Source organism: Siniperca chuatsi, linkage group LG1 (assembly GCF_020085105.1).
Source record: "Siniperca chuatsi isolate FFG_IHB_CAS linkage group LG1, ASM2008510v1, whole genome shotgun sequence".
Taxonomy (NCBI): Eukaryota; Metazoa; Chordata; class Actinopteri; order Centrarchiformes; family Sinipercidae; genus Siniperca; species Siniperca chuatsi.
Window position 1 is genome coordinate 17,030,898 of NC_058042.1, and position 12,604 is coordinate 17,043,501.

At 39.4% G+C, this 12,604-nt stretch overlaps 1 protein-coding gene across 3 annotated transcripts in view; it reads left to right on the forward strand.

Annotated features, from left to right (window-relative positions):
* The first annotated feature begins 3,262 nt into the window (after positions 1-3,262).
* Positions 3,263-12,604, forward strand: part of cpne7 (copine VII) — a 43,105-nt gene continuing 33,763 nt past the window's right edge. The window contains exons 1-5 of one of the 3 annotated variants that reach the window (XM_044200240.1): positions 3,312-3,388; positions 4,361-4,502; positions 4,623-4,942; positions 9,882-10,064; positions 10,402-10,476. In XM_044200240.1, coding sequence (XP_044056175.1) covers positions 4,769-4,942; positions 9,882-10,064; positions 10,402-10,476 — 432 coding nt within the window. In that variant the 5' untranslated portion in view covers positions 3,312-3,388; positions 4,361-4,502; positions 4,623-4,768. Of the gene's footprint in view, positions 3,396-4,360; positions 4,503-4,622; positions 4,943-9,881; positions 10,065-10,401; positions 10,477-12,604 lie in introns of all 3 variants that reach the window. The other 2 variants (XM_044200248.1, XM_044200256.1) reach the window with 2 other exon arrangements.

The following is a 12,604-nucleotide window of genomic DNA, read 5'->3' on the forward strand; positions in this document are numbered from 1 at the left end:
ACAATCGATTTACTAAAACTCAAATGTAACAGTTACCACCTTTCCTAAATGTGTTACCAAATTAATATGGCCCCCAGGTATCTAAGTATATAATCATTTAGTCAAGATTTGGGCACTCATTATTTCATTATTCACCAATGATGTGAATTGTATTTGTCCTAAATACACATAAAAGCAATACCAAATAGGACAGTAAGTCTATATCACTTATGACACAAAATGTCTTGATTTCTTAGTTTTGATCAGCAGAAACAAGATGAGAAGAGGATTATGTTAAATCAATGTATATGATACAAGATTAGGCAGTTAATTGATTAGTCTATTGACAGAAAATGAATCTGCAACAAATCTGATAATTGATCATTTAGGTCTTTATCAAGTAAAAACACCAAACATTCTCTGGTTATTGCTTCTCTTTTTGATATATCAGTTTTGCACTGTTGGTCGGACAAAACTGTCATTTTGAAGATATCACCTCGGGCTCTGGGAAGTTGTGACAGGTCTTTTTCACCATTTTCTGATGTTTTATAGAATAAATAATGAATCTATTAACCAATCAACTCACTACATCATGACTCTTTTAGAAGATAATTCTCTATGCCAAATACCTGCTCTGACTTCCTCATTTCTGTGCAGAGTGTGAACAACTAGTGTTTCACAGTTGCTCACCTGATCTGTAAATGTAATAATGTTTGTTTTTTTTGTTTGTTTGTTTTTTGGTTCTCAGCTGTTTCCTTGCTCCTTTTGCTGCAATAAACACCTTTCCTACATGGACTACTACTATTATCCAACTGACATCAATGAGTTGCATGTGTGCTTGTATCTTGCGTTGTCACCTTCACCCATATGATGTATTGTATCATGTTTACTCTGTAAAAAGGAAATTATATCTTTTTGACCACAGTATTTGTAGGTCAGTAAGGCAAATATAATGACGACATAGGAGACTCATGGAGATAATGTTTCTATTCCAATGACTTGAAGTAGAGCATGCTGAAACACAAGCTCAGTGACTGATTACCATTAACTAACAGGGATGCTACAGCTACCATCACCAATAAGAAAGACTTTAGAATCAGTAGTGTGTTTGAATATTTCCAAAAACCTACCTATGTACAAAAATACCTCTACTCGAGGGAGCTGCTGGTGGAAAACTGTGGATGATGTTACACACACACACTCACACACTGGAGCAAGGTTGACTGAAAATGTGAGTGAATTAGGCCGTAAGAGATCTTCCTATTTGGGTTATTGAACACACAATGTGGTCAGCAGCACCAAGGCGAGCACTGAGTGTGACTGGGGAGAAGCAGCAGGGGGAATCTGAATAGGTAATCCATGTGTAAACGCAGGGAACGTCCTGTGAGGTGCTGAACCGACACAGCGGCAGCAGCAGCAGCAGATGGCCATTGTTTGGAGCTGTGGCGTAACAGGGCTCAGGTGTGTGCCCCATAGCAGACGCTTCATATCGACTCTGAATACCCATGGAAGAAGACGCAGTGGGGGTGAAAACTGCAGGAGACAACTGACTTTAGGTGATGGCCATGTCAGAAAGCAGCAAGCCAAATGTTTTATTTTTCGTGCTGTTGGAATAATTTGATTGACCTGCCTGTCTGCTCCACACATCATCATTTTACTGGTTGAAAGCTTCTGAGTGGCTCAACCCTTAAAGAATCAGCCATGTCCTCTTGAGATTAAAGTCAAACTTGTAATTTTGCAAAGCTCTAATGAAAAAATGTCCTTTCTGTTTGAAGGACACTTCAGAATCATGAAATTTCAAAGCCTTCAGGAATAAAATGTTACCACAGCTGAAGCCTACACATTTCTATTATCATAAAGTGCTGAAACTAATTGCCAACACACAAGGTACTTTTAAACAGTCAAACCAAAGCTTTTATTTTCTGTTTTAAACTGTATTTTGATGAATGCACATTTCCCAAGTAAATGTGTCTTTTTTTAGCTACTTTGTCTTTCATGGCCTTCGCTTCTGTATTGCAAAAACTCTGCAGAGAGCTGCTGTTTTGTCAGTGCAATCCAAAAATCCATAAATGTTATGCAATGTCTGGAAATACATTCATGAAAATAATACATTTGTGGGTGGACTGTGAAAAGGTTCAAGCATAAACGTTGTGTAGAAACAATACGTTACATAACATACATTGCTATCAAATGATTCACAATCTACACTGCTGAATCAGTTCATGGTCATTTTAATGTGAGTGACATTAGACTAAAGTATATGTGCATGTGTATGTGCATATACTGTATACATGTGGGTATATGTGTGTGCATGTTAAATAAAGGTAAGCGAGCAGAGAGTCACAGGTCCTCAGCTGTCTGGAGCTCCTACATGGAGATGTGGCTGTGATGTGCTGCTGCTGGAAGATCCGTCCTTATATGTTCCTGTTGTTTTGCTGTGAAATGTCTCACATTGGCATTTTTATGATATTGAGGTGAGACAAAACCAGCCAGTACCAGTTTATTCAGGCATGAATTGCCTTCTTTTCTGAGTACAAAATTGACAAACTCTGGATCCTACTGAGAGGATTATCATAAGCATCTGATTTCACCTTTTATGTTCACATGTGCGATGGAGAGCCCACACGTCATTTGAGATTGTGAGCTCACTGTTGAACAAAGGGCCAGTAAATGACAAGGAAATTGTTCTTAATCTGAGCAGAGGACAGTGTTTAACATGAGCAGCTGATGTGACAGCTGGAACATCTGTGTATATAGTGTCAAATGCATAACTAATATATGCAGAACTGTGCTATGTATGTAAACCTGATCATACTGCTAATGAAAGATGTTAACACTGTGACACATTAATTACAGTGGTCTGAGGATGGAGAACAATCCGATTGATATATCAGTCTAAATATATATTTAAACCCCTCTACACAAGATTATTGGTGCAACTAACTTCAACTCAAAGGAAGTATAGAAGATATTACATGTCTTACCCTTAGATTTAAATGTGTTTCATTGCATTGTTCGTGTGTCACAAGTTCATCATTCTTTTAGCCTGAATGTCAGAAAATCAAAAACTATGCACATATTTCTTCACATTTATGCACATGTATCTCAGACTTTCAGGCTGCCAGATACTCATAATCAGTAAAAGCCTCTGTATTTCAGTTCCACGGTCTCGCGTCCTGTCTTTAAGGCTCGACTTTTGAATTGAACTCCCAATAATCGAGTCCCAGCGAAAACCCCATCCTTACATCAGCAGCTGGACTCTGTCCACTCCCCTTCTCTACCAGCCGAGCCTACTCCCTCCTCCCCCAGTCTAACCAATGAGTTTCGGCGGAGAAGAAAAAAAAATCAAGCAGTGTGTGTTATGGGAGAGGATTAAACAAGTGTGTTAAAGAGTAAAGAACAACGACAGGTAGGAAGTGAGTTTTTAACTTGATCCTCAGCGGAGTTGATTGTTTTTTGTATGAGGGAAATAGGAGCGTTTGCTTTTTTTTTGATCAGCTGTAGATTGTTTTATTGGAAGTGAGTAAGAGCAGTCAATGACAAATGATGTTACCAAAGTAGACTGTTCATGTTTAGTACGACGATTAGGAGAACTAAAGCCAGATCGTCATTTTGCCACCCTGAACGGTAACTGCTGTTGGGTTTTCGAGGATTAGATTTGTAGCGAAGTTAATTTATTATGAGTGTTATTATTAACAACCCGTTTAGGAGCGTTTCCTGTATCGCCATAATTAAGTTGTTGGATTGAATCCGCAGCCATTCGCTCTCGAGCGGACGTTTTTTTACATTAGAACTTTTGCTCGGGTCGTATTTTATAGCTTCTGAGTCTGATTGTATTTCGAGCTTCACTGAGTTAGGTTTCAGATCGATGCTTTTGGGTAACATCTGGTTTCCAGACTCACAGCTGGCAAACAAAAACCACGGGCGCTGTCCCTGGTGCTGAAAGCCAAACAGTGCAGTAGCCTACACTTGTTCATTTGTCTCCTAAGAATGTGACACTTAGAGTAAATGATACTGGTAGAGAAATTCATACTTTCTTCCCCTTTAAAACAGTTAAGTGGGGGGTCAGAAACCCTTTGCTCAAGGACACTTCAGCAGGGCGGATGCATGTCACATTGGAGCTTAAACAAATCAAAGTCCTTTTCTTAGATTTATGTTATCCTCTGGGCAATAAAAACACTTAGCCATGTGTCTGCTGGATTTCCTGATTTTATCAGCCACTTTCACTTGTTTACCCATTGTTGATTATGGGAAAAAATACCATTTTTCCCAATAAAACAGTTTGCTATCTCATGTTTAGTACTGGAAGCAGGATAAAGATAGTGGTATGCAGACAATGACAATATCAAGTCTATGTTCTTGTCTATATCTTTGTGGAAAGCGTTTCATTCTGGAATTAAGATCATTTAAAAAGAGGAAGCACCAGATTTGACCGTCTTACAAGAATCTTTCCAGGGATTTGATCTAGACTCCTAAAAGCACAACCCCGCCACCTTCATGTCCTGTCTCTCGTCATTACTGAGGTGAGATGATATTCCTCACAAGGGGATAGCTCAGACAGGCAGTGATAACAGCTTGGGTTTGGTTTGGTCTCCCGGGTATCAACAGGAATCTCTGTTCTTTTTTGTGACATCTGCACCAAGTCAAAAGAGCCTGTCTCCTGTGAGCGTGCCACGTCTTTACTGAGATCTCTCAACCCACCACTACATTTTCCCATCCCTTCGGAGCTACCAACAGCCTCAGGCCGTACTGCTTTGCTGGTTGGCAACTCTTCTTGCCCCGAGCCAGGATGAATGATGTTCAGGAGGCCACCTCCCCTGCGACCAGCCTCAGCGGTCCAGCTACCTGCGTCTCCAAAGTAGAGCTGCGTGTGTCTTGCAAAGCTCTGCTGGACCGAGATACGCTGAATAAGTCAGACCCCTGTGTCATACTCATGGTACAGACCAACGGACAGTGGACAGAGGTGAGTCCCCCCTTTTTTTCCTTCAATCTGACAAAATGCACAGTTGGACCTTTTGGGGAAAAGTGTGAGGCTGATAGCTCCTCAGTCACCAGTTCTATTGGCAGCAGTATGTATCTTTATTAATCTTCTCATCTGAGTCATTAACCACATTATTTTAATGTGTAAAGAATCATGCCTTGAATCACACACATAAGAGTTCAAATTATTCAAATTACAGCACCTTGAGGTGATCTGAGCAACAAACTGTCTTGATGGGTACACAGAATTGTTGCACAGAAAGACACTGGGGGAAAGCACAAGTGGCCAGCCCTCCCTCCATCGTCCAGTATCACAAATCTGGAAAAGCTCAGATTTTAAGATTAAGCTCTGGTAATGTGTGAAATTTTATACACTGTGATGAATTTTCAGTCCCACTCCAGTTATCCCCAAAACCTGTGTTGCCATACAAGATCAACCAGGGAGATAAATCTGTTAATGGTTTGGTGAACTTGCAGCTGTTTTTCCACTCTTTCGGAAAAGATCATGGCTCACACAACAGCTGTCTGATTCAGAATTAAAAATGTCAAATGCAGCGTACATTTGCAGAGGAAGAGTGAACATTGTCTGTCTCCACAATTCAATAATTTACAACAGATTGTACTGCCTGTATATACATATATATTCCACTGGTCTACATGCGTGGACAAACAGTAGGTTGGTAATCGTAATATGCAGTGTGATGAGTTGTGTTCCAGCTGAAAATGTTTACTTTCTTGGATTGGTCCCAAGCTGATTTGGAGCGTAGGCAGCAGGTCTCTCATTTCCCTGTTAATTAAGTCATTTAGTTCATGAGGGAAAGCCAAAACACAAGTCTCCATTAAGTAGAGGATGTGTTAAAACGTGGCAGAGGATATCTAATTTTATACATTTTCTTTCCCGCAACCTTTCATCCAACAACAAGCTCTCTTTTCAGGGAAATGGGAGAAAATAATTAACTGGAACTGGAACAGCTTCCTGCCGCATGGGAGCCATTTGTTGAAGAAACTCACCATTTGGGCTGTATGAACGTGGAACCTCGAGATACTATTTTGTAGCAGTGATGATAAAAACACTCGGCAGACAGTGTCGAGTACACAGTTATGGATTTTTCTTGGTTGTAAGGAGGTTGTTACATGAGATACATGAGATACATGAGGCTATTTTTAGGTCCACTAACTGAAGCAAATTTATATGATGATGTCAGAAGAGATTGATCTATCTATCTATCTATCTATCTATCTATCTATCTATCTATCTATCTATCTATCTATCTATCTATCTATCTATCTATCTATCTATCTATCTATCTATCTATCTATCTATCTATCTATCTATCATGGTGGTGGGTAGTAACCAAGTACATTTACAAGTACTGTACTTAAGTACAATTTTGAGGTATTTGCCCTTTACATGAGTGTTTATCTTTCCTGCTATACTTTATATATATTATATTTTTACTCCACATTTATCTGACAGATGCAGTTACTAGTTACTTGACATATACCCATTTTACATACAAAACAAATGACCAGCTTATAACGTATGATGCATTGTTATAGACTGAATTACCCAACTACGTATAAAATTATCTCTAGCCCAACCTGCTAAAACATCAACAAGTCAGTATATACTGTATTATAGTAGTTACAGTATTATAGTCCGGTAGTATAACTCTGTGACAGGGGCCATTCTGTGACCTAATAAGTATTTTTACTTATTACTTTTACTTAAGAAAATTACTTTTACTTGAGTAAAAGATCTCTACGTCTTCCACCACTATCTAGCTATGTATGTATCTATCTGACAGTCCTGACAGTCATGACAGTGTACACAAGCTGTCCAATCATCCGCTGTCAAATCCCTCAGTACTGGGAGGCACCATTGCTTGTGCAAATTGTTTACTTACGTCAACAATTGAGTAAGAGGCTGAGCCCACTCACATCACCGCTACCCTCTTTCTCTTTTCTGAGCTCATACTGAATGGCCCCACTGACTTGCAACTGCTATTTGTTGAACTGCTTTTATTTCAGTGTTACCTTATTTCACTGCCTGATCTCTTCCAAGGACAAACTCAGAAACAGGGTGGAGATGACATTTTCTCTTATAGCAGACTTCTGCTGGACTCTACATGCTCCCATGATAACAAATTAAATCAAATCCTGATCTTTCTGTTGATATCAAACTTAAGCTACAGGGGCTTGTTATGATCGAGCTACATAGATAATGCTCTACCTACCTGGTAGAATTGATTAGAGAAAGCCTTAATTTTCCATGTCAGGGATGTCTCTGTAGTTGCTGGCCCCCCACCAACAACAAACAGGCGTCACAGACTTCGGCACAACCTATCCTCCGTAGCTCTGATTAGCTTTCGTCAACAAACAGATTCATCAGACTCATCCCAAATCTGTCCATCCAGATGGCATAAAGAGATGTGGAGAAGGCAAGAAAAGACAATAAAGAGAAGTGGGGATGAATGAGGCTGAGGAAGCCAAGTCCTCTCTGGAAGTTCTTTTCTTTCTTTGTGATGTTTGCCAGAGTGAAAAGGAAACAGTAGAGCAATCCCTGCTACTAGCCATCCATTGCATTCAGTATGGTATTATTATTATTGTTTGCATATTACAAACCTGAAAGAGGGAAGCATATGTTAACTAGAGAACCGGTCAGGTTATTCATCTAGAACCGTGACAAAGACCAAAGTCTGATTATTTTCAACCCATTGCTGTTTATTTTTCATTTCAAGCAAATGAAGATGTGGCAAAACAAAACCATATATTTTAAGCAACAACTGTGACATGTATTACCATTTACTAAGCAACAAATTGAATTGCATGTTGGTAATAAGGCAAAGAAGAATAAAATTGATAATGACAGAGGGTGCTGAATGGTCAAAAGCAAAAAGCAAAAAGTCAGGAGCAGGACAGCACTCCAATTAAATTGTTTCGGGCAGATGTCCTTCCTCAGCGTGCAAACTGGCAACAGTGTGAAACAAGGCTAAAACCCATAGAAATACAATAAATAAGGATTGTGAAATTTTAGGCTTTATAATGCAATTACAGAAGCATTACAAATAAGGGAAAAACCCAACTAAATGAGAAGAATATAGTGAAGATGCTTCCATACATGTGGTAGGAGGTTTACTGGCATGGTTTTGGTCCACTTGTCCCATTAGATGGAAGAGTCACTGCAAATCAATACATTCTGAGTCATCACTTTTATATGATGAAACATCTCTATCCTGATGGGAGTGGTCTCTTTCAGGATGATAATGCCCCCACTCAAAGTCAACGAGGGGGTCATTGAATGGTATGAAGTGCATGAAACCATGAATTCATGTTTTATAGCCTTCACAGTCGCCAGATCTCAACCCAACTGAACACAGATGGGAGATTTTAGACCGACGTGCCAGACAGCGCTCTCCACCACCATCATCAAAACACCAAATGAGGGAATATCTTTTGAAAGAATGCTGTTCATCCCTCCAGTAAAGTTCAAAGACTTGTAGAATCTATGCCAAGAAGCAATGAAGCTGTTCTTGTGGCTCGTAGTGAAACAACTCCGTAGGCGGTGGTATGTTCGAAATGAACTAGGGAGAAAGGGGGAGATGCAATAATCATTGAAAATGGGGCTAATAGAGACAGTCTCTCCTGGAAGGTATATATAGTGTTGTACTTAAAATATGAATAGTGACATAAATAGTTAAGTAAAGAATGAAAAAAGTCAGTTTTAGACATTCTCACTTCCCCACAGTCGGCCAATCACAGCGTGAAATTATTGGTTTGTGGGTTGGGGGGGTTTCAGCCGCTGTTTGACCATCCGACAAGAACTTCAGCTGGACCATACTGACACCTTTAGTAAAATGCTTTTTGTTTAATTTGTCACTCATCTACAGATTGGTAATAAAGTAATGTGTGTGTGTGTGTGTGTGTGTGTGTGTGTGTGTGTGTGTGTAGGCATCATAATTCTTATTTGAAATACTGTGTTATTCCTAAAACTGTCCAGTTCAGTCTCCTTTTTTTTTTGAAAAAGACTATCACTACCAAAGCGAGAAGCAAGAGACAAGAGAGCAATGTCACCAATTTCTGACTCAAAGTCTTGACCTGCCCCACTGAAAATGAAGAAATGACTTTGGACACTGTGATAGACAAAATTGTATCCAAGAGTATGTTTAAGATGACCACTAAAAGACTTTTCAGATGTGAAACCTTCTATATTGTATGTATTTAATGTCAATAGATCAGCTCCAGATTATGCCTTTTGATGGGTCTGTTCTGTGGCATATAATTTTCATAGATTGAGGTTTAAGTCCCAAAACATGCATTAACCATAAACATAACTACAGTATATCATGAAAATTAATGTATTGCATGTATTTACTCTTTTTATGTTGTTTAATGACAAAAAATATCCTCTGTAGATTGATGCTGATTTGTCCTTGTGACAAATTGGGCGGCATAGAAATGTTCATGGAGCTGTGTGAGAGCAAAATCCTACATCATGAGCTGATGGGGCCTCAGAGAGCTCAGAATTTCCTTGTCAGGCAGTGAAAGACAAGCATGGATGTTTTCTGCACGCTGAGATTAAATGTCCGAGCCCTCCAGTCTTCTCTCATATCATCCTCTTGACGGAACGTAATAACATTTGCCCTTCTATATATCTGGTGCTCCTCAAAATAAGCAGGAAGACATATATGCTCTAAGTTATATTTTCAATACTATTTTTGTGAGATCTTGCTGTACAATTGTATAGGATATAATCTGTAAAAGTGCTATCACTTTGTCAAAGAAAGGCTTAATTCCCATCAGGTCTACCTTTGCTTTAATCACACATATAGTGGATTAACATAAGAAATATTACAGTGTTTAAATAAATTAGATGCAAGCGTGTGAACGTTCAAAATCTAATTCAGTGTGTTCCCTCGCAGCTGGACAGGACAGAAGTGATCAAGAGCAACTTGCACCCGGTCTTTGCCAAGGTTTTCTCATGGGACTACTACTTTGAGGAGGTTCAGAAGCTGCGATTTGAAGTCTATGACATCCATGGCACTCACAGCATTGGGACCCGCGATGATGACTTCCTGGGTGGGGTGGAGTGCACTCTTGGCCAGGTAGACAGATGCTACTGTCTTACTAACCCATTTTGTTGACTTGTACTTGTTGTGTTCTCCAAAATACACCATGTATGGTAGGCTGAATTAAAGTTCTGTTAGTTTTGTGCACTAAAAACTGTGATTTGCCTGACGTAAAAGACCTAAAACATGCAGAAGCATCTCACTTTGTCTGTGATGTTGGTAGTAAATATACCTGATGCTGTATTTTTGCTACTTTGAATGGTAGAGTAAGCAATGGATACTTATCGCTGGTGTTGATTACTCAGATCCCTGTACCCTGCTCTTTATGGCTAAGGGCTCAAGGCCAACATTGTGTTTATCTTTCTCTTTGCAGATTGTGGCCCAAAAGAAGATGGTGAAGCCTTTGTTGCTTAAGTATGGGAAATATGCCGGCAAATCCACCATCACGGTAGGTTTCTCACACAGTGCTTGTGATTGCTGGACATCAATAAAGTGGAAGTTAGTAGCTAAAGGCCAGTGAGAGGTGAGCGAAATAATGGATGGCAAATTAATGGGTAGATAGTTTCTGGATAGATATCTAGATAGTTTCTTGTTCTAGATATCTAGATAGTTTCTTGTTTTTTCTTTAGTAGGCTGATTTGATTGGAAAAAATCAGCTTACCACCTGTTGTTCTAATTTTTAAAGTAGTAAGAGTATTTTCAAATACTTTTTAAAGACACCACTTACAGAATGGCTTCATGTTGCTGCTTTATATCGCTGTTTTATTTTTAGTGCTGATACTTGTTAAAAGTATACATCCTCTCTGAGCACTTTCTATGTGCTAGTGTCCATGTTTGGTGGCATGGGTCGCCATTCATGCCAATACACAGAGGGAAGCAAGCAAATCCAGAAGAAATGATGCTTGTATGAGAAATCACAAGTGTCAGATGTGGAAGAGAGGATCTGTTGGTTCATTAACCACCATTTTACAGTTAACAAGCCAAGTGGTGGTAGCATAGAAAAAAACAAGACGAGCAAGATGGTGTTCCACTCTGGTCTATAGAGTAATGGCTTTACCTTGTTTGGGAATATACAAGAGAGGCCGACTAGATGCTGTAAGGCCTACTGTTGTCTGTTTAACCATTGATATACGGGATGGGGACTTAATAAAAACTACACAATATTTTGTGTCACGTTGTGACAGTATTGGATTGGATTGTCTTATACAATACAGATGTTCCTGTTTTTGTGCCCATCCCTGTATATTTGGTGTTAATGAAAGTATAAACTAAAGTAAGCTTTTCTGTCATCTATTCTCCTCACTCACTGCACACAGAGAGGACCTGGCCTAAGATTTGAACCCAGGATCCCTGCGCTGTGAGGGAAAAATTAAAGACAAACTCATCCATTTTAAATCATAGACATTTCATCTCTTGCCAGAGTTAGACTTTAAACCAGAGCCAACAGCAAATACCTTTTAAAGGTGTTCAGGATAACTGTGAGAATTCACACAAGGGGATTTTTTGACCATTTCAACTATGCAGATACAGAGAATTCATTGCACCATCAGTGTTAAACCCTTATCCAACATGTAGTTGCTGCCCACACATGCTGACACTAAAACATGCCTTTGTTCATTTTGTATTGCATTTGTAATTATTGTACCATTTGCTTCTGTTTTTCTTGTTTTGCTTACTATACCCTTGTAGAAAGTGTCTATATATATTTAATATATGTATGAATACAAGATTTTTTAACTGAATGTAGGGACCCCTAAAATGTGTATTGTGTTGAATATAGTTAGTAGTAAAAATAACAACAAATTAAAATGTATTTTGTTTTTTTATTTCAAAATATGATGCAACTATGTATTTTTTTGTTTTTGTTCATGACCAGTGAGAAAGTGTGTTTAATACAAGTGTTTTGTTGCTGGCCAATGAATGTTGAGATTGTTGTTGTTGCATCATGACGTGAGTTACGTGCGGAAGAAGGAGAAGAGGAGCATCGCACATGGAGAGAAGCAGCTGCATGTGACTCGATCGCGTGAGATATGTCGTCATTTTGGAGACCAGTTATATTATCTGTAATGTAAGGCCCAAAGTGCAAAGGAAAACGTTTATAGGAAACATTTTATTTTGCTTTACTGCTTAAAGTGATTTATTTTTCCTGTTAGTCTATTCGCGATTGTTTGAGAACTCCGTGTGTGCTGATTTCTTATCAGCTAGAGACATTTACATTTGCAAACAGTGACTGATGTGAAGAAGTTCGTTGTGAACTCGTTCTAAATTCGTTTGGGACCTGTTACGGACAGAACAGACCGGAGACACAGTGAAGACACAGGGATCGTTTATTGATACACGAAGAGTATGAATGGGTGAAATGGTACTGATACCGTCCCTTTACTGGAGGTAGCGGAGCTCTGGGGTAACGCTGATGCACACAGGAGAGTGAAGAAACACGAGACTGGGAACAGGAGTGATACACACGGGGGCCTGGAGACACACGGGACCAGGAGCTGGAGCAACACACTCAGGAGACTGGAGAAGACAGGAGCCGGGGTAGAAGTACCGGATACGAATAGATAAGTCCGTGACGT